We start from the raw sequence: 21,585 nt of genomic DNA, 5'->3' as shown, positions 1-21,585 counted from the left end.
TTTCAAAGGACCTGAGACAAACTGGTTCTTACAATCTGGATTCCGCTTTATGGTTGTCTGTTTCTTATGCATTGGATCGGATTATTTGGTTATAGATTTGGGTATAATCAAATACCATGTTTTCCAGAATATAAGTTGCAGGACCAGTCAAACCATGAAAAAAGTGTGACTTAGAGTCTGGAAAATATGGTACACGTAGTGTTTTCAACCTTTTCACATTGATAGGATGTTGAAATTTGGTGGATCATCATAGTTTTTTATGGTATTTCTGAAAAACTGTGATGACCTACAGTATAATAGACTAAAATATATTGCTTGGACACAACAAAAATTATATATTAAAGATCAAAAAGCTTTTTCAATATACAGTATAATGACTAGAACCACAGTTTAATTTGCATTTCCATTATAACAAGTTTGGCAATAATTAAGTCATTAGCACAATCCTTTGTGGTGTACAGTAATGTAAAAATAACTAAAGGTGCCTTCCGTGTATCCAAAACATGAACCAACAAATACCATTAGAGTGTTAAACTTTGTTTAAATAAATCAAAGACCAGCAGGACAACACTGGAAGATAAATTCTCACTTCGAGCCAAATCTACACCCTCTCGAAAAAATAATCCTGATAGTGCGTTTCCTCCACTAGCTGTTTATCCTGAAATGTAGTGTCTTTACGAAGCTCAAATATAAATAATTTGCTGAAACCTGAGCTACTTGTTTCCTATTAGCCCTCTCAATTCTCTCCTCTCCTTGTGTGGTGGTAGAGAAGAGGCCTGCCTTATCTCTGGCATATGGGCTGTAGCTAATCTCTGCAACATACTGGGTTCATTACGGTGTGCTCAGATGCTATAACCTTAGATTGTCAAAGCCTGAGGACTTATACTGGCCAGCCATGGTGCCACTAATGATAACTTAATAGTTTTTTAATGCTGTAGTCTGCACCATGTCTGGCCCTATGCCGAGTGGCAAATCGGTTTAAGAATGTGTGCAACGTAAGTGTGACAGACTGCAAGTGAGAGCATTTCTGGACTGATGCCTATTTTAATCCCTATGTATTGCCACAGTGTCCTCTCTGTGTCTTTACCCCACACAGTTTAGCGCACACTCATGAACACATCCACTCCAACAACTCAACTTTATCTGTGCTCCTACCTTCACCCCGAGGACACACACATCACGTCTGCCATTTCACACAACCCCCCTACAAAGACAAATCATTTTCTCAATCTGTTTTATTCTGAGACAAACACTCCTTTAAATTCTCCCGCGGATTGTTGCGCCTATGGTGTGTACACACTGACACAAAGCTGTTGAAACTGTGTTTGAGATGCATTGAATTGCGGCACAAAAATACACATTGTGGCAATGTTTGTACCTGCAACTCATGAAAGTGACTAAAGAAACAACTGTGACATCCAGTTAAGCTGCATCCTTCTATGGTAAAGGATCCCTTAAAAAAACACAGATAATTCCTTTGGATCAACTTACAAAAATCCATTTGTAATCCATTTGTTTTCCGAGTAATTTTATTCCTCAGTTACTGTTAGCACATTGTATTGCAATAGCTGCTAACTGACCTGCTTATTCCAAAGTATTGATGTTGCTACTAAGTAAGTCCGATTTAGACTGTATTTAGACCTTGTCCGGAGCTGTGTTTAGCTCAGGGTTGTGCACACAATTGGGAGATTAGAATCATATATTTAGTCTATAAATATTCATCGGGATAGCTCCGTGTTTCCAGCCTGGGAACAGCAACTTTTCCATAGATTACTTCTTCCCCTTTTATCTCCTAAAACCAAACCAGCAGCAAACCTGAGTCACAAGCAACGTGTTAGGTACTTGAATAAATAAACCAGTTGCTCTTGCAGCCCAAATAGACAACCCACAATAAGAATACATGACTTGACTGGGGTTTTCAATGCAATTCTGGATTTGGTCTGAATGTAGCCTTAAAGTAGAGAACACAAAAAGTTAATTTGGTGTAGCCATTTTTGACAAACACAAGAACAGTGTACACATCGCTTTTAGGTCATATACATGAAAAACATTCTAATGTCACAGAAACCAACATATTTTTTGTGCAATATGATTGAGTCTTGTTGCTAAAGTTGTCATGGGGTGTTGAATCCACACTGACTGACCTGCATTCAGTGTCTCTTTCCATGGAAAGAGCCATCTGTCAGTAGCAGCAGCATTGGGGGAGCTGAGGGGACAGCTGCTGCCAAACTCTCTTCACCAGGCTGACTGATGGCAGACGTAATACCAGAATATTTTTCACGTCAACAACATGGAGGGAAATCAACAGTGCTTATAATTAATGATTCATTAGGGCCAGAGGACCACTGGTGCCTGGGCTGTAACAGGCATCTTCTGCTTGTGAAATTCACCAAGAGGTATACTGTACATTTAAATAAGCCTGTGTGTCATCATCCACACGTTTAACACATTTCTTCTTATTATGAAAGAGATCAAATCTGCTTTCATGTTTTTAGCCAGTGCAATTTCAACACCTAAACAAGGCAGTCACAGACTGCAACATCCTGCGACACCCCTGATTCCAAAATTTTACCATGACCTATTTTCATAGATCAATTCATTAGCTTTGATCTATGGTCTTACTCACACTGGCCCTCTCCTTTGTCTTTCTATCTTATCCGGTTCCTGAGTGTACAAAAGTTGAAATTTGACCTTGATCTAGTTTTCTCAAGCTCAAGGTCACCATCTCATCTTCATCCCCTTTGCAGCCCGAGTAATGTGCTTTTTGTTTCATTTTTCCATCTGCAACGGTTGTGAAGATATTTGGTGGACTAACAAACAGATGAACAGATGAACACACGAACAGAAGAACACACTAACACTGAAAATTACAATACATCACTGCTTTGATGTCTACCATCATCTGGTAAAAAAGAATTAAGAGATAATGAATGGAGACTAGTTTTGGAACCTTAATAACATTGATGTCTGCCCTAGCCAAAGAAGAAGAATCACTGGCATCATCTGTCTGCATTATTTGTTGTTTTTTAACAGAATTTGTTTGCCAACATGACAACAAGACGGAAAAATATACAAGAAATATACAAACAACTATTCAGTATTCAGTTCTTAACTCCTAAACTACTGCTAATGAACACTTCCAAATGCTAGAACTAGAGGCCTCCAGGGTTAAGAAATTAGGTGGCATTTAATTTTCCATGAGGCTGATCCAACTAAAGCAATGCTATTGGCCAAAACATTTTAAAGCAACCAGAGTACCAATACCGTGAATCTGTCTTCTCTCTATCAAAACATTGTGCAGATGAGCCATTTGCCATCATCTCATCTTTAGCCACTGATTCACCTTGTGGGTCACTGGTCTGCTGAAGTCAGCTAGCCACAGGCAAAAGGCAGGAAACACCCGAGGTGAGATGCCAGCTCATTATGGGACCATGTGAAAGGCAAACAACCACTCGTGCTCACACTGATACCTACAGAGAGTTTTGATGTGACCAGTTCACCTAAGCTGCATGTTTGTGAAGGTGGGAGGAAGACGGAGAACCCAGAGAGAACCCATGCACTGAGTTTACATGCAAACTACACAGACATAAATCAAATCAGGAACCTTCTTGCTATGAGGCAATAGTGGTATCCACTGGGCTACCATGCACCCCTATCAAACCATATTAGCTACAAATATATGAATTTGCAAGTTTCCTCTCGAGAAAACCCCCAGCATTTAGACATTACTCTCAAACCATAGGCAGGCTTCAGTCTTTGAGGACACACCAGGAAATCCATGCAGCTGTTATAGGCACATAAATGCATTTGAGGTGATGGAATGTGTAGAGAATATTAAATATGCATTTGCTTCTTCCTCATTAAGGTTCTGTAGCACGATTACACGATCCTGCAAAAGTTTGTGATCAACAGCCATTTGCCAATATAGAGAAAATCAGAGTATAAATAATTTAAGAGCAGGGAGAGGACACATTCACACACTCAAAGGCATAATGAAGGAATGTTTCTGTCAGGAGAGATGACCTCTGTGCGTGTGTGTGTGTGTGTGTGTGTGCCTGCATGTGTGTTCCACATACAGATAGTAAAAGACTACAACACCGAAACAAGTGCATTTACATTATTTCCAGGTTTGAAGTCAGCCAGTGTTTGTCTCTTGGGGTTAAATCTGGAAAATGGCTAAAAGGAGAGTAATAAATGGGGGTGGTGTCTGTTTGTGGGAGTGGGGTGGGGTGGGGAGAGACTCAATTAAATGCCAAGTGATGGGTTTGGGAGGATAGGAGAAGAGATAGGGATGTTGGACTTAATACGATAGCAAAAGAAAAATGGCTCACTGCTGTTCATATGGCCGCTTTGTGTGTTTTTTGTGATCTTCAGTTATTTGGTGCAGTGTTTTACACGTGTGATTTCAGATGTGAATTTAAAGGTTTCAATCCAGTGGTTAAGAAATGTGAGAAGTGTGTGATTTATGTAGCCTAACTGGTTTATAGACAGGAATTTAATAAGACTTTTCAACCACTGTATGCAACTGGAATGGAGGAGCATTAATTTCTACTACCTGCTGAAAGCCATTTCTAATTGCTCGAATCTAGGCTTCTTCAGGTTTTGTATTTTCCGTATTTGATTTTTTTTATTCCACGTGTTTGCACCTACGGAAATGGTTTTTATGATTTATCGCACAACAGTGAGTTAAATGTAGATGTGGTAGAGAAACAACAAATATAAAGGGAATTGAACAGACATGATGGATCTTTTGTGTGAAGTGAAGCAGCTGTTCCTATCAAAATTTTAACATTTAATGACATAATCAGAGGGTAAAAAAAGAGTAGAAAAACTGTGAGTCTTCTCACGTTCAGACAGACATGTCTACCATGCTGTTCATTCCAATTGACTATAAACATGGTCTGCACAACAGTTTAATGTGTAAATGTGTGCAAATGAGGTGAAATGAGAATCCTCCTGGGTTTAAATCAGCTTGATTACTTGATGAATCTTTATGCCAAACCAAGAGGGAACATAGAGAACTGCTCCGGGCAAAACCATGTTACTCCACTCCCACACTGCACAGCTGATACATTCTGTTGCAGATGTTTTATCAGCCTCAGATGTTATGGTAATAAATAACTAAAATTGTAATCCTTTAGGGCTTAATAATCAAATTGTGATGGTGATATGTTACATAAATAGCAAGTATAAAGTGTATGCAAGAATCTCACAAAGTTCCTTCATCTGTTGCTGAATGCATTGATTAATTGAGACTCAGTGTCCTTTTCCCTTGCAGTACATTTTTGTTGTGCTCAGGTCTTTTCTGGGTGGTGATGTGCCAAATGACTTTTCATGTTTGATGTATTGTAGCAAATAGCAAATAGATTTTGTTTGTCAGTTTCTTTTTCACCGCTGTAATTTATTCAAGTGGCAAAACTGAAATGTTGCCACACGTCATCTGTAAAAGTCAATGAAGCATGCGCTATTTTAAATTGTAGTTTATCACCTCATTCATTCATGTCCTTGTTGGGTTTGTCTCGGGAGTTGTCTTGAAGTCTTTTTGGTAAGTATTGTATTTTGCCCTTTTCTGTTCCAACAAGACAACAGTTTTCAAGGAAGGACAAAATATAATAATGTAAGAAAAAGGAAAACAGCAGTGTGGTGTAGTGTTACTTCTGTCACAGTCTCGTGATGTTACGACTTTATTTTATCCTTGTACTGAAAAACTATTGGTACAAAATATTTAAGGTTTCCATTCAGTTCTTGTTAAAAGTATGACAATAGCAGTTGAGGGGGTTCAATTTATTTTAGCTATTCTTTCTTTGCAAGAAAAACTTAAACCCATTGTAGTAAAGATAACATAATAAACTCCCCCTTTAAAACCTTGCAGTTTGTATAATTTGTTATATATGAATATACTGTATATCATATAAATAGCACATAAGTGAAACGAAACAAGCTATGTCATGTTAATATAAAGTCTTAACATACACTGTATTATCATACACATTTGGGATGGAGTCAATATTGTTATAGTTACCTATAAAACTGTCATATTAGTATACATACAGTACATGACAATTAAAAAAAGGCACCTTACCAGAAACATTACAAAAGAAACTAAGTAATTATTATCTCTGTCAAAATGTTTTATAATGTCTATTTGAGGCATAAATAACTCAAATAACAAAAATAAATACTGTAAGTTCATAAATAAGTTTTGCTTGGTTGATTGGCCCTTTAAATGCTGTTAAATAAAAAAAAAAACACAAATTTTGAAATTATGCGTAATTTTACGATGTTTGGGGGAGAAGTACAAGAGGTAAATTTGAAACATCTGGTGATATAGTATAGAGGTAGCATGGTCAGTATTAACATTTCCTCATAGGCCAAAGACTGAATTGAGCTGAAAATCACTACATAGCTCTGTAGCATGGACCCAAAGTGCAGGTTTGGGCACTATTTATCTGTAGGTTTATCAAGCATCCTTCGTTACAAACAGAGGGTCATGATATATGTCAGTTTAAAAATATTGATTATAGCAGCTTGAACTGACAACAGTCTTCTTCCTCTCCTTTCGGCTTGTCACTTCAGGGGTCTCCACAGTAAAACAGTTGCGTCCATCTAACCTGTCTTCTGCATCTTCTTCTCTCACACCAACTACCTTCATGTCCTCTTTCACTACATCCATAAACCTCCTCTTTGGTCTTCCTCTAGGCCTCCTGCCTGGCAGTTCAAAACTCAGCATCCTTCTACCAATATATTCACTATCTCTCCTCTGTACATGTCCATACCATCTCAGTCTGGCCTCTCTGACTTTAGCTACGTTATCTCCAAAACCTCTAACATGTGCTGTCCCTCTGATTTACTCATTCCTGATCCTATCAATCCTGGTCACTCCCAAAGAGAAACCCAGCATCTTCATCTCTACTACCTCCAGCTCTGTCTCCTGTCTTTTCCTCAGTGACACTGTCTCTAGACCAGGGGTCAACCTTAAACATTCAAAGAGCTAAATCGAACCAAAAAAACTAAAATCAAACCTGTCGGGAGCCGCAAAAAATTATAAGCTTTATATGAAGGCAACACAAGCTCTAAGTGTCTATATTAGCTATATTAGCCTACTATCAAATTGATTAACTAGTCATAGTTAATGCATAATGAGATTCATTATTTTCCATGCAGTGCATCCTGGAATTACGCAACATGTGACTACTCTGTTGTACCATATTTGGTGCTTTACCTTCCATTACTATATTACTGTATTATGTTTTGTTGCATTGATGAACTTGTTAAATCTGCACCCAAAGGCAGCTCACATATCAACGATCGCTCCTAAATACAGTAATCCCCCCCCTTCAGTGTGTGATGGTGATGAACGTCTCTGGACTCTTTCAGGGAGGGGGACAGAAGCCTCGCTGTTCATCCCTGATGAATACAGTCAGCTTCAGCTCCAATGACAAACAGTGTTTCCGCTCCTGGAGACTTTAATGGAGCATGTTTAGGTACGTGTACTAAAAAAGCAGTGCTATTAACTATAACTTGCGGCTCATTGGAGTTTACATACCTACACACAACAGCGCTGTCTGTTCGATATCGATCACATCACACGACTCATCACGTTTAATTGATAATGCTGGAGTTGAATTAATGTCCTAGATTTGCTGACTGGTGATATTGCGTCTTCTTTCCTTCACTGTCTTTGCAGAGAGAAGCATGTATAACTTTCTGTATTGTTTTTTTTTCATTATTTTAAGGAGTCCTTGATGTAATCACCACCTATTGGACATATCGTCGGGGGGACTGTTTATGTTGGAACCACCTTATCCACAGTGGTAACTCCAGTCAGAGAGCAGGCACCACACAGGGAACAGTTGATTTCTGGCAACTGGCTAGCACGATTAGCTTGGCTAGCGTGACTTTCAATTCCCGTCTAATCTGTATGAACTCATATATATGCACATGTGTCTGTACCGACAAGCAACTGACCTCCTCCACCCACCACTGAATGGCCGCAGCACGGCTGTCCTTTATTAAATAGAATGTGGAATCCTTGTGACTCTCTCTCTCTCAACCTGACACAGTCCGGCAGTCCTCCAGGACAGAGTGGTAGTGCCGAGGCTGACGGCAAGACCCGCCCTCAGGTGGCCAGAGATACCGGGAGTCTCACCCGATTGGTCAGGACTCATGTCACATCACTCACCACCCACCCACTGTGCTGCCAACCAATCACCACTGTTTTCTAAAGCCAGGGCAACAACTGCCTAGGACCCCACAGTGCATTTGAGCTGTCCTAAAAGGAGCCTAACTACTACTTTAAACAACACGATAATGACAACGTAATAAAGCATAGGAAATTTACAACAATAAGTTTTGTTTTTTAAATATTTTTAGCCATAATTAGAATATCTATTTTTTTCTGTTAAGTATAATTTTATTCATTTTGTGATTAATCTCCAGGGAGCCGTAAGGGAGGACCTAAAGAGCCGCATGCGGCTCCAGAGCCGCAGGTTGCAGACCCCTGAGCTAGACCAAACAATATCGCTGGTCTCACCACAGTTTTGTACACCTTTCATTTCATTTTAACTGAAACTCTTCTATCAGACATCACACAAGACACTTTTCTCCACCCGTTCCATCCTGCCTGTACATGCTTCTTCATGTCTTTTCCACACTCTCCATTGCTCTAGATTGTGGACCCCACGTAGTTAAAATCCTCCACCTTCTTGATCTCTTCTCCCTGTAACCTCACTCTTCCACTTGGGTCCCTTTCATTCACACACATGTACCCTGTCTTACTGTGGCTAACCTTCATTCCTCTCCTTTCCAGAACAAAGCTCCACCTCTTTAGCTTTTCCTCCACCTGTTCCCTGCTCTCACTACAGATCACAATGTCATCTGCAAACATCATAGTCCATGGAGATTCCTGTCTAACCTCGTCTGTCAGCCTGCCCATCACCATAGCGAACAAGAAGGGGCTCAGAGCTGATTCCTGATGCAGTCCCACCTCCACCTTGAACTCCTCTGTCACACCTACAGCACACCTCACCACTGTCTTACAGTCCTCATACATGTCCTCCACCGCTCTAACATACTTCTATGCCACTCCAGACTTCCTCATACGATACCGCAGTTCCTCTCTGGGCACCCTGCCATAAGCTTTCTCTTTCATCCAAGTCCAAACAAAATTTGTCCTGATCCTCTCCATTGCTCACATATGCTTATTTCTGCCCTTAGTCTAGCTTCAACTACTCTTTCCCATAACTTCATTGTATGGCTCATCAGCTTTAGTCCTCTGTAATTTCCACAACTCTGCACATCTCCCTTGTTCTTAAAAATGGACACCAGCACACTTCTTCTCCATTCGTCTGGCATCTTATCACTATCCAAGATCCTGTTGAACAACCCAGTCAGAAACTCAATTGCCACTTCTCCGGGACACTTCCATACCTCCATAGTACATCATCAGGACCGATTGCCTTTCCAATCTTAATCCTCTTCATTGCCCTCCATCATCCTGACTAATCTTTGCTACTTCCTGGTCCACGACAGCCACCTCTTTTAGTCTTTGTTCTCTTTCATTTTCCTTAGTTCTCTTTCATTTTCCTCTTCAGATAGGAAGAGAAATGGAGTTGGAGTTTTCTTGAAGGAGGAGTTTGTTAGGAATGTCCTGGAGGTATGTCCTTCAATGGACATGTTGGTTCAGGAAACAGGTGATGAGGAGGTGATGGGCAGGTTTGGTATCCAGGAGAGGAATGCTGAAGGAGAGATGGTGGTTGACTGCAAAAAGGATGGAATTGGCTGTAGTGAATACTTTCTTCCAGAAGAGGCAGGAACATATGGTGACCTATAAGAGTGGAGGTAGGAGCACACAGGTAGACTACATCTTGTGTAGACGGTGTAATTTGAAGGAATTCAGTGACTGCAAAGTAGAGGTAGGTGAGAGTGTAGCATAGGATAGTGGTGTGTAGGATGACTCTGGCGGTGAGGAAGATGAAGAGGACAAAGACAGAGCAGAGGACGAAATGGTGGAAGCTAAAAAAGGAAGAGTGTTGCATGACTTTTAGGTAGGAGTTAAGACAGGCTCTGGGTTGCCAAGAGGTGCTTCCAGATGACTGGACAACTACAGCTAATGTGATCAGGGAGACAGGTAGGAGAGTACTTGGTGTGTCATCTGGAAGGAAAGTAGACAAGGAGACTTGGTGGTGGAATGAGGAGGTACAGGAGTTTATACAGAGAGAGGAGAGTAGACAGGAGTACAGGGAGATGCAGCGTAAGGTGAAAGCAGAGGTGGCCAAACAAGGGGCTTATGATGACTTGTATGCTAGGTTGGACAGTAAGTAGGGAGAGACTGATCTATACAGGTTGGCAAGACAGACAGACAGAGGTGGGAAGGACGTGCAGCAGGTTAGGGTGATTAAGGATAGGGATGGAAGTCATTGACAGATGCCAGTAATGTGATGGGACGATGGAAAGAGTACTTTGAAGAGTTGATGAACGAGGAAAATGAGAGAACAAAGACTACAGGAGGTGACTTTTGTGGACCAGGAAGTAGCAAAGTTTAGTCAGGATGAAGTGAGGAGGGCATTGAAGAGGATGAAGAGTGGAAAGGCAGTCAGTCCTGATGATAAACCTGTAGAAGTATGGATGTGTCTAGGAGAGGTGGCAGTATAGTTTCTGACTGGGTTGTTCAACAGGATCTTAGATAGTGAGAAGATGCCTGAGGAATGGAGGAGAAGTGTGCTGGTGTCCATTTTTAAGAACAAGGGAGATGTGCAGAGTTGTGGAAATTACAGAGGACTAACGCTGATGAGCAATGAAGTTATGGGAAAGAGTAGTTGAAGCTAGACTAAGGGCAGAAATAAGCATTTGTGAACAGCAGTATGGTTTCCAGCCAAAAAAGAGTGCTACAGATGCAGTAGTTTGCTTTGAGGATGTTGATAGAGAAGTACAGAGAAGGCCAGAGGGAGCTGCATTGTGTTTTTGTAGATCAGGAGAAAGTTTATGACAGGGTGCCCAGAGAGGAACTGTGGTATTGTATGAGGAAGTCTGGAGTGGCAGAGAAGTATGTTAGAGTGGTGCAGGACATGTATGAGGACTGTAAGACAGTGATGAGGTGTGCTGTAGGTGTGACAGAGGAGTTCAAGGTGGAGGTGGGACTGCATCAGGGATAAGCTCTGAGCCCTTTCTTGTTCGCTATGGTGATGGACAGGCTGACAGACGTGGTTAGACAGGAATCTCCATGGACTATGATGTTTGCAGATGACATTGTGATCTGCAGTGAGAGCAGGGAACAGGTTGAGGAGAAGCTAAAGAAGGGGAAGTTTGTCCTGAAAAGGACATATGGGCTACGTGCATCAGGAACCCAGAAGATCTTTACGCCATACTTGGTGAGCTTGCTCGGCATGTACTGCAGAAGCTGGGTCCTCCCTCTGAAAGGTACAAGTTGTTCATCCACTGTCACGCAATCACTGAGGATGAATTTGTACCGGCAGTTGATCAGGAACAAGTCCCATATGTGGCGAAAGGGTTCCAGGTGATCTATTGCAGTCAGTTTGCCCTGGTACGCTTATCATCAAGGCATAAGAATCGGCCAATGTCTTCAAATCTTCGAAAACATAGTGGCCTTGTACAATGGGTTGTGCAGAGGACTCCCGAAAGGTGTACGTACCAGCACATCCCAGTTCTTTTCGCTTCCTGCAAGAATGGTCAATCCAGTGAAGGCCACTAGCTCATCTTTGGTTACATTTCTCCACTCTCTCCCCGTGTCTGAGACTGCTCTTTCTCCCTCCTTGTTTGTGCATGTCAGCACCTCTTCTATTATATCATCAGACATGAATCCCTTCCATGCATCTATTGGGGAGACAGTCCTAATACCAGGTACAGGTCCTGGCCGAATACGTTGAAAACTGTGACACGGGGTTGCAGCCTGTAACTCTGCCCCCTTGTGGCTCCACGGCCTCTTCAGGGGACTCGTGTGGTTCTGACAGCCCTTATTCCGTGGGGGGACAATAGGCGGGTTCTTTCATATCTGAGACGTCAGAATCTGAGTCAATGACGTCTGGCTCGTCATTCCATACATCCTGGAACATTTGCAGGACATGGTCCACAGAGAGTGGAGCTGGCCTCCTATTAGCCATTTTACTATGGATAAAGATAAACAAATTTAACCAGTAAATTGATCACACTTTAGAATATATCACTAAAAATTAAGATCATGAAAAGAGAAATGACTTACAAGTCATATGAGCCGGCCGCGGATGTGGAGGATGTGCGCAGTGCAGCAGAGGCCGTTTGGCTCGCTGTTGGCCCCAGTTGTGTGTGTGGAGGCCTTGCTGGATGTTGCGAATGCCTGCCGGGCTGCTGGGGGCTGGGAACGGGGGTGCGAATGCCCACCATCCTACTGGAGGCTCGGGTTGTATGTCTGGAGGCGGTTCACGGGGCTGCTGAAGTCGGCTCCAGGGTGGAGAGCTTGCTGACACCGTTGTGTTGATTGGAAAGTTCCAGCAGAAGTGAATAATTGACAACAAGTGTCTGAGTGTGGGACACTGAAAGTGGCTCTCCATGCTCAGGGAAAGCCTAAAGACAAATCGGCTGCCCCTGAGCTGTAGGAGGGTGGTTCTTGCACTCCTGCCGAAAAAAGGAGACTTGCAGAACATGAGGATCTGGCAGCCGGTGTCTGTCCTCTGCACAGACTACAAGCTCCTCTCCAAGGTCTTGGCCAACAAGCAAAGAAGAGTGATGGAACAGGTAGTTCATGTGGACCAGACTTCCTGTGTACCGGGTAGGCTAATCAAAGATAATGTACATTTAATTCAGAATGTTTTGGAACTCTCAAGTTCATTGTGCTGCTCCTGCAGCAGTGGAAAACACAAGTTCATCGCATCCAAAATATCCACCCTTGGGCTTGTGGTTGAGTTTTGTGGACCCATCTTTGAAGACACTGCTGCTCTGTGCGCTGCTGTGGGTGTGACCTCAGTGAGGCTTATCAAAGGCCTACTGAGAAGATGGAGGAGCTTACTCATCCCACGGCAACTGACTTTGATCAGTTTTTATTGTGCAGGTCTTCTAATTCCAGATAATGCCGATCCCTCCCCAGTAGAGAGCTTGTCTCCTTGTTTTAACAACTCTATGTCAGACCCAATCAGTCTAAGTGACAGTAATGGTAAAAACATGTATAAATTGATGGTTAAAATTTTAAAGAAAGACATACTTAAAGATCGTCTGACACACCATGGAGGGTTCACCTTTGTCATGGCATCTTTCTGTAAGTCACCATTAACCAAAAAAGTTGGAGATCTCCAGTGGAGAATTTTACACGGTGCTGTGGACGTTAACAATTTTATTTCGATTTTACATCCAAATGTGTCCGTTCTGTTTTTGCAGAGAAACTGTTTTTCACTTTTTCCTGGACTGCCAGGAGCTCAAAAACCTGTTCCTGTTTTTAGAGAGTCTTTCTCTTGTTTGGTCTTGTTTTTAACAAACATAATTGGTTTTAAACACAGTAAAAGTAAAAAAAAAAAAAGGAATGGTAGATTTTGAACTTCCTTCTGGGCCAAACAAAAATGGCAGTGTATTTAAGCAGGAAAAAAATGATTGAAAGCTCTTCAGACAACAATGCGGAATATTGAAAAGAATGCTTAAAGCAAGAATCATGATTTATTTTAATAATTACAAGCAACGGACGATGTGAAAGTTATTCAGAATACCTGGCGTGTCAAAGATGTGTATTGTTCTGTGTTCAGGGAGAAGCTTGTGTTGTTGTTGTTTTTCTATTGTGTATTTATTTGTTTTGTTTATTTATTTTGTATGTGAATTATTTTTTTGTTTGAAAATATGTTAGTTTTTTTTGAATGAGTGTGATTAATGTGTTAATTTGTTATCTGTGAATAAATGTGATTTTTAAAAATCTCTCTCTCTCTCTCTCAAAATAGATTGATAAATACTTGACTGAATTAAATGTCTTTCTACTTTACTCCCCTTGTCTGTTTTTGGCCCATGTGCTCAGTAGCACTCTCCTGCTTTTCAGTGGCCTCTTCATCTAATCTGGGTGGTGGGAGCCCAATGAAGCATCCAAAGCTTTACAACATAGTGTTGTTTGAGGCGGCTGTCAGCACGTACCCCATCATGTTACTGGGCCATTTCATTAAATCGGAGGAAACTGCAGAGTGAGAGCAGCTGCCCTGTCTGTTATTATCTCACTGTGTTGTCCTGTGTATGTGTGTGTGTGTGTGTGTGTGTGTGTGTGTGTGTGTGTGTGTGTGTGTGTGTGTGTGTGTGTGTGTGTGTGTGTGTGTGTGTGTGTGTGTGTGTGCGCGTGCTTTAGATATAGATGTAATTTGGATGGATGGATGAAATTTTTCAATGCTAGTATCACTGTAATGTTTGTTTGTATTCTGATATTATTGTGGGCTACTCACTCGACAATTGCTCAGCTCCTCTGCAGATAAGATGATAGTGCCACATTTCTTCCCTGGGATCCCTCTGTGGGACAAAGAAAGAAAAAAACATAAGTGTTACGTAGATGAAAATGTGCTCCCACTCAAACACAAGATGGTGCCTTGCTCCACTTGACAGGTGTGGCTCATCGAGGAGTGGATCAAACAACATCCTCATTGTGCTGATGAGCCTCGGGCTGTTCACAACAAAAGGTCTTTTTATAATGTTCATTTTGAAAACAGACGCCAGAATATTGATATCATATGACTCGGGGCAGATACAGTTATGACATTTTTGAACGCAACACACAATGTTGTGCAATCTGCTGCAGTGCAACACATCTTCACATGGAGTTGATTAGGATGTTGATTGGTTGCATCTGTTCCAAGGATTATGACATGCTGTCACATTTTCTGATCGAGTGCAATGATGCTTAAAGGGTGACATGCTTGGTGATTATTCAGCCCTGAAGAAACGTGGATGTTTTCATTTTCCAGAAATTGTGTACATATCATTGAAACATGGGGCCATGCATTATCATGCTGCAACATGAGGTGATGTTGGCGGACACATTGAGGACAATGGGCCTCAGGATCTCCTCACTGTACCTCTGCGCAATCAAACTGCCATCAATAAAATATACCTGTGTTCTTTGCCCATAACTGATCGCCATCATGAGACACCTTACAAATCGCTTGCCTACACAGTACCCTGCATGGTCTGCTACCTACCTATTGCAATGTAAATCAGGACACAGTTATGAAGAGCGCTTTTCTCCAACATGCCTGATGCCACTGGTGATGAACTTCTTCTTCCACAGAAGTCAGTTATGATGATGAACTGCACTCAGGTTCAGACCCTGATGAATATGGTGAGCTTGTAGGTAAGGTTCTCTACGGTGGTTTATCCTTAGATTATTTGGATATAAAAGCCAACTTTGGCCTCAGCTATCAGGATGGCCAGTTTCTGATGAAGTTGCTGGTGCACAAACCAGATGTGGCACACTGTGGATAAACCACTTTGAACTTATAACCATCATGACAGTAATCTTTGAAGAGAATTAAAAGATTATTTTCTTTCCCTCCTCGCCACCAGCAGCATTGTCACAGAGGACACAATGGAGAAGATGGGAGTATTAATAGGAGTATTTATATTTATTTGCCTTTATATTAATTTTTTAAAATTCTTTGTACATGTATGTTGGTTATACTTTTGTTCAGGTAATTTGGTAAAGGGTCTAGAAACTCCAAAACAGCCATTCAGTCCAGTCTAGGTTACAGGTGGGACTAACTGTGCTGAAGTAAAGATGTAAATAGGGTCTACCCGTAAATAATCTGAAATTTAAATGTATTTCTTGGCAGTCTTTTTATTGGCATCAAATATAGAATTGGTGAATTAATAGAAATTAAAAAAACAACAACAACTTTGCAAAATAAAGATAAGATAATAATCCTTTATTGTCCCACAGTGGGGAATTTTGTGAAAAAAACAAAACAAATCATACACAAAGTCATAAACAAAATCAGATCATACACCACAAGCCTCAGTGCTCAATTTATTTTCTGCCATTCCCTTTTTGTATCCCGCTTGCATCCACGTAGACAAGTGGTGATGTATTGTAATTGTCAGCATTTGTGTGTTTGTTAGTTCTTCTGTCGGTCCGTCCGTCCTTTAGTCCACCAAATATCTTGGCAAACATTGCAGATAGAAAGATGAAATGGTCGAAGAAGGAGAGGAGGAAAGTGTGTTTGTAGGAAGAGAGAGAAGAGGAACGGCAGGAGTATAGGACTGAGACTAGGGATATTGAATGTTGGAACTATGACAGGAAAAGGTAGAGAATTGGTTGACACGATGCAGAGAAGGAAGGTAGACGTACTGTGTGTCCAGGAGACCCAGAGGCCTGTACCATAAAGCTGGATTACGGTTTAGCGAGATAACTTCAGGCTTAACCCTGGCTTTTCGGTACCATTAAGGTGGCTGACTTCCTATCGGGCTACGTTGTCGCGGTAACCTATGCTAGTTCAGGATAAGAGCTCAGCAGGTATAACAGCCCCACCTACTGACCAATCAGAGCTCAGTGGGTATAACAGCCCCACCTACTGACCAATCAGTTCTCTTGGAAAATGGGCTGTCCATTTTATGAGAACCCGGTGGATCTTGGTGCACAGCTTGTGCGAACAGCGCTCAGGCGCGAGAGAATATTTAGAGATCGCTGTAATCTGCTCGAATTGCCTGAACTGTACGAAAGGTACAGGTTTTTGGGAGAGGGGTTACATTACATCTGTCAGCTGCTGGAGCCTTACATCAGTAATGTAACGCACCGCAACCACTCGCTGACAGTCCCGCAGACAGTGTGCATTGCACTGAGATTCTTTGCCACAGTTAATATATTTCTTAATTATGTTCGTAATTATTATGATGTCCTTAAATCCCTCGTTGGATGGGTTACAAGCAATCCACAGATAAAATGCCATTAATCAATTATTTGTTTAAGTAAATCATGGATTGATTGATTCATTCATAGGTACTTCTATGTATTTTGTTGGCGATGCCGAAAACCTCGGGAAAAACACAGTATGTAGAGCCATTCATAAAGTCGCGGGGGCTACAATCACATGCCATAACAAAAAATGTCATACACACATACATTTATGGAACACACAAATGTTACTGTAGTAAGATATACAAGTGCAGTCATAGTGGGGAAGTAATATTATAATGGCACTAACTTCCGCATTGACACAGTCGGCGATTTTGTGCCAGCGATCCTGGCGCCATTTGGCAGCTGCAACTGTATTGCTTTTTGCCTGGATTATTGATTTGTATTGCTCGTATTTATTAATTGTGAAATATGCGGCTCGGACCAGTTTGTTGAATGTTTGCGATTGGTCGCATAAGGCAACCTCCGCCCTTTTTATGTGAGCGCGCACAGATCTCGAATGGACATGCCTGAATTGAATTAGTGAGTTGAAAGCCGGCTTTATGGTACCAAAAATCCGGAGGGCGGATGTCTCGGTAAGTGAAGCCAGATAAGTAAGAGGAAGCCCGGCTAGGTTCATCCAGCTTTATGGTACAGGCCTCAGGTGGAAAAGTAGCAAGGCTAGAAGTTTAGGAGCAGGACTCAAGTTGTTCTATCATGGTGTAGATAGAAAGAGAAATGGAGTAGGAGTTATCTTGAAGGAGGAGTTTCTTAGGAATGTCCTGGAGGTAAAAGGAGTGTCAGATAGAGTGATGAGTCTGAAGCTAGAAATGGAAGGCGTGATGTTCAATGTTGTTAGAGGGTATGCTCCACAGGTAGGATGTGAGCTGGAGGAGAAGGAGAAACTCTAGTTGAAGTGATGAAGTGATGAAGTGATGCAGAGCATAACTAGAAGTGAGAGAGTTGTCATTGGTGCAGACTTCAATGGACATGTTGGTGCAGGAAACAGAGGTGATGAGGAGGTGATGGGCAGGTTTGGTATCCAGGAGAGGATCGCAGCAGGACAGATGGTGGTTGACTTTGCAAAAAGGATGGAAATGGCTGTAGTGAATACTTTCTTCCAGAAGAGCCAAGAACATATGGTGATCTATAAGAGTGGAGGTAGGAGCACACAGGTAGACTACATCTTGTGTAGAAGGTGTAATCTGAAGGAAATCAGTGACTGCAAAGTAGTGGTAGGTGAGAGTGTAGCCAAACAGCATAGGATGGTGGTGTGTAGGATGACTCTGGTGGTGAGGAAGATGAAGAGGAAAAAGACAGAGCAGAGGACGAAATGGTGGAAGCTGAAAAAGGAAGCGTATTGCATGACTTTTAGGAAGGAGTTAAGACAGCCTCTGGATGGTCAGGAGGTGCTTCCAGATGACTGGACAACTACAACTAATGTGATCAGGGAGACAGGTAGGAGAGTACTTGGTGTGTCATTTGGAAGGAAAGTAGACAAGGAGACTTGGTGGTGGAATGAGGAGGTACAGGAGTGTATACAGAGAAAGAGGTTTGCTAAGAAGAAGTGGGACACTGAGAGGACTGAGACAGTAGACATGAGTAAGCGCAAGTCCTGATGATAAACCTGTAGAAGTTTGGATGTGTCTAGGAGAGGTGGCAGTATAGTTTCTGACTGGGTTGTTCAACAGGATCTTAGATAGTGAGAAGATGCCCGAGGAATGGATGAGAAGTGTGCTGGTGCCAATTTTTAAGAACAAGGGAGATGTGTAGAGTTGTGGCAACTACAGAGGTCTAAAGCTGATGAGCCATACAATGAAGTTATGGGAAAGAGTACTTGAAGCTAGACTAAGGGCAGAAGTGAGCATTTGTGAGCAGCAGTATGGTTTCATGCCAAAAAGAGTACTACAGATGCAGTATTTGATTTGAGGATGTTGATAGAGAAGTACAGAGAAGGCCAGATGGAGCTGCATTGTGTTTTTGTAGATCTGGAGAAAACTTACGCCAGGGTGCCCAGAGAGGAACTGTGGTATTGTATGGGGAAGTCTGGAGTGGCAGAGAAGTATGTGAGAGCAGTGCAGGACATGTATGAGAACTGTAAGATAGTGGTGAGGTGTGCTTTTGGTTTGACAGAGGAGTTCAAGGTGGAGGTGGGACTGCATCAGAAAATCAGCTCTGAGCCCTTCTTGTTCGCTATGGTGATGGACAGGCTGACAGACGAGGTTAGACAGGAATCTCCATGGACTATGATGTTTGCAGATGACATTGTGATTTGCAGTGAGAGCAGGGAACAGGTGGAGGAGAAGCTAGAGAGGTGGAGGTTTGTCCTGAAAAGGAGAGGAATGTAGGTTAGCTGCAGTAAGACAGAGTATACTGTATGTCTGTGAATGAGAGGGACCCAAGTGGAAGAGTGAGGTTACAGGGAGAAGAGATCAAGAATGTGGAGGATTTTACGTACTTAAGGTGAACAGTCCAGAGCAATGGAGAGTGTGGAAAAGAGGGGAAGAAGCTTATACAGGCAGGATGGAACGGGTGGACAAAAGCGTCTTGTGTGATGTGTGATAGAAGAGTTTCAGCTAAAATGAAAGATGTACAAAACTGTTGTGAGACCAACGATATTGTTTGGTCTAGAGACAGTGTCACTGAGGAAAAGATAAGAGACAGAGCTGGAGCTAGCAGAGATGAAGATGCTGAGGTTCTTTTTGGGAGTGACCAGGATGGATAGGATCAGGAATGAGTACATCAGAGGGACAGCACATGTTAGAGGTTTTGGAGATAAAGTCAGAGAGGCCAGACTGAGATGGTTTGGACATGTTCAGAGGATAGTGAATATTTTGGTAGAAGGATGCTGAATTTTGAACTGCAAGACAGGAGGCCTAGAGGAAGACCAAAGAGAAGGTTTATGGATGTAGTGAAAGAGGACATGAAGGTAGTTGGTGTGAGAGAAGAGGATGCAGAAGACAGGGTTAGATGGAGGCAATTGATTCACTGTGTGACCACTGAAGGAAAAGCTGAAAGGAAAAGAAGAAGAAGAAGCACATAGACAGATGAAATAAAAAGCACATTACTCGTGCGGCAAAAGGGGATGAAAATGAGATGATGACCTTTACTTTGAATAAGCTAGGTCAAGGTCAAATTCTAGCTTGTACACTCAGGAACTAGATAAGATAGAAAGACGAGGGAGAAGGCCAGTGTGAGTAAGACCATAGCTCAAAGCAGTAGCTTTGATGAAAGTAGGTCAGAGCACTACAGTTGATCTTTGACCTATGCAAGTAGGTCAGGATGTTGCAGTCTCTAACTGCATTGGTTCTTGTTTAAATTGTGAGCATTGTGATAATATTCTCGTAGGAACGGCTCATGGTCCTGTATTGAAGAAGATGTGCAGATCCATGAGCAAATGATGACATGGATGATGCAAGAAAAACAAATTTATGGGTTTTTGTCATGGCACTGAGAATCTGTAACTCTGAAATGTCTTGTACTTTTGTTTGAAAATGGATCAATACGCAAAATGGTTTATATCTGTGTCTCATTAGTAGTCATTCATTTACTAATTTTCTAAAACTGCTTCTTCCACCGTCACAGGTGGCAGGGTGCTGGAGCCTATCCCAGGCGGCTTGGGGCATGAGGCAGGATAAACTCTGAGAACGACGCCAGTGAACTGGAAAGCCACATATAGACAAACAAGCACACACTCAGACCTATGGCAATTTGAAACTGGCCAATCCACCCGAAGTGCATGTTTTTGGAGGTGGGAGGAAGCTGGAGAGAACCCACGCAGACACGGGAAGAACATGCAAACTCCCCACAGAGCTCGGAGCAACAGCGCTACCCACTGCGCCACTTGTGATATGTGTAAATGTAATACCCATAATTATTCTCATGGATACAGAGAAGACTAATCAATGAATTTTCAGTTTCAAAATCGATGTTTTTTCTTTCACAATATTTTGTAAGAAAGATTAAAAATGAGCTATTAAGAAGTCACCTTGTAATTGATTTACAACACTAATGAAATACAAAATCTTTTTCTTTACTCAGTTATGGAGAATATTGCTGCTGAAGGTGGCACACACAAGATACTGATCCCTCATTTTACTGAAAACTTGAAAGAGAAATCAAATAAAAGTGTCAGGGTAGCTTCGGTGCAGTCAAAGCGGAGGTGCATGCATAATATAATCTATCCATTAGGCTTCAAAGACATACAGAATACACACAGGAGTGCTTCTGAATTTCCAATATTAAAGGAGGCTTGTATATAACAAACACACACACAGACACACATAAACAAGAGACAATGAGCTACAGTGACGTATGATCACCTACAAGAACATGTCAAGTCACAAATAATACGGCACAAATCCTTAACACAATAAAGACCCACAGATGTATCTTCTTGATACAGAAAGACACACACACACACACACACACACACACACACACACACACACACACACACACACACACACACACACACACACACACACACACAACAATAGAATGCATAAGAAAAATATTCAAGGATGAACTAACAACACCGGTGTGAATAAGGAATGGATTAATATTTTTTTGCAAAGATAAATATGACACAGAGGACAAAAGACAATTGAAATTGTGAGAAAATGGCTCTTGTTGTAAATTGTGAATTGTGTGCTTGCCTGCTAATGTGGTGAATGCAGCAAAGCAGTATTCCAACCAAAGGGCATGCATTTGAAGTTATAAGGAAATGCTGCATTGAATAGGCGTGG

The 21,585-nt window shown here is 41.8% G+C and overlaps 1 protein-coding gene across 2 annotated transcripts in view; it reads right to left on the bottom strand.

The window, feature by feature from the left end:
* cpne5b (copine Vb) overlaps window positions 1-21,585 on the bottom strand; it is a 140,459-nt gene that overhangs the window by 40,207 nt on the left and 78,667 nt on the right. For both annotated transcript variants that reach the window (XM_068315336.1, XM_068315335.1), the window contains one exon: window positions 14,400-14,463. In XM_068315336.1, coding sequence (XP_068171437.1) covers window positions 14,400-14,463 — 64 coding nt within the window. The remainder of the gene's footprint in view (window positions 1-14,399; window positions 14,464-21,585) is intronic.

This window comes from Antennarius striatus, chromosome 5 (assembly GCF_040054535.1).
Source record: "Antennarius striatus isolate MH-2024 chromosome 5, ASM4005453v1, whole genome shotgun sequence".
NCBI classification, from domain to species: Eukaryota; Metazoa; Chordata; class Actinopteri; order Lophiiformes; family Antennariidae; genus Antennarius; species Antennarius striatus.
The sequence above is the reverse complement of the archived record's forward strand: the minus strand, read 5'-3'. Positions and strand labels throughout refer to the sequence as shown.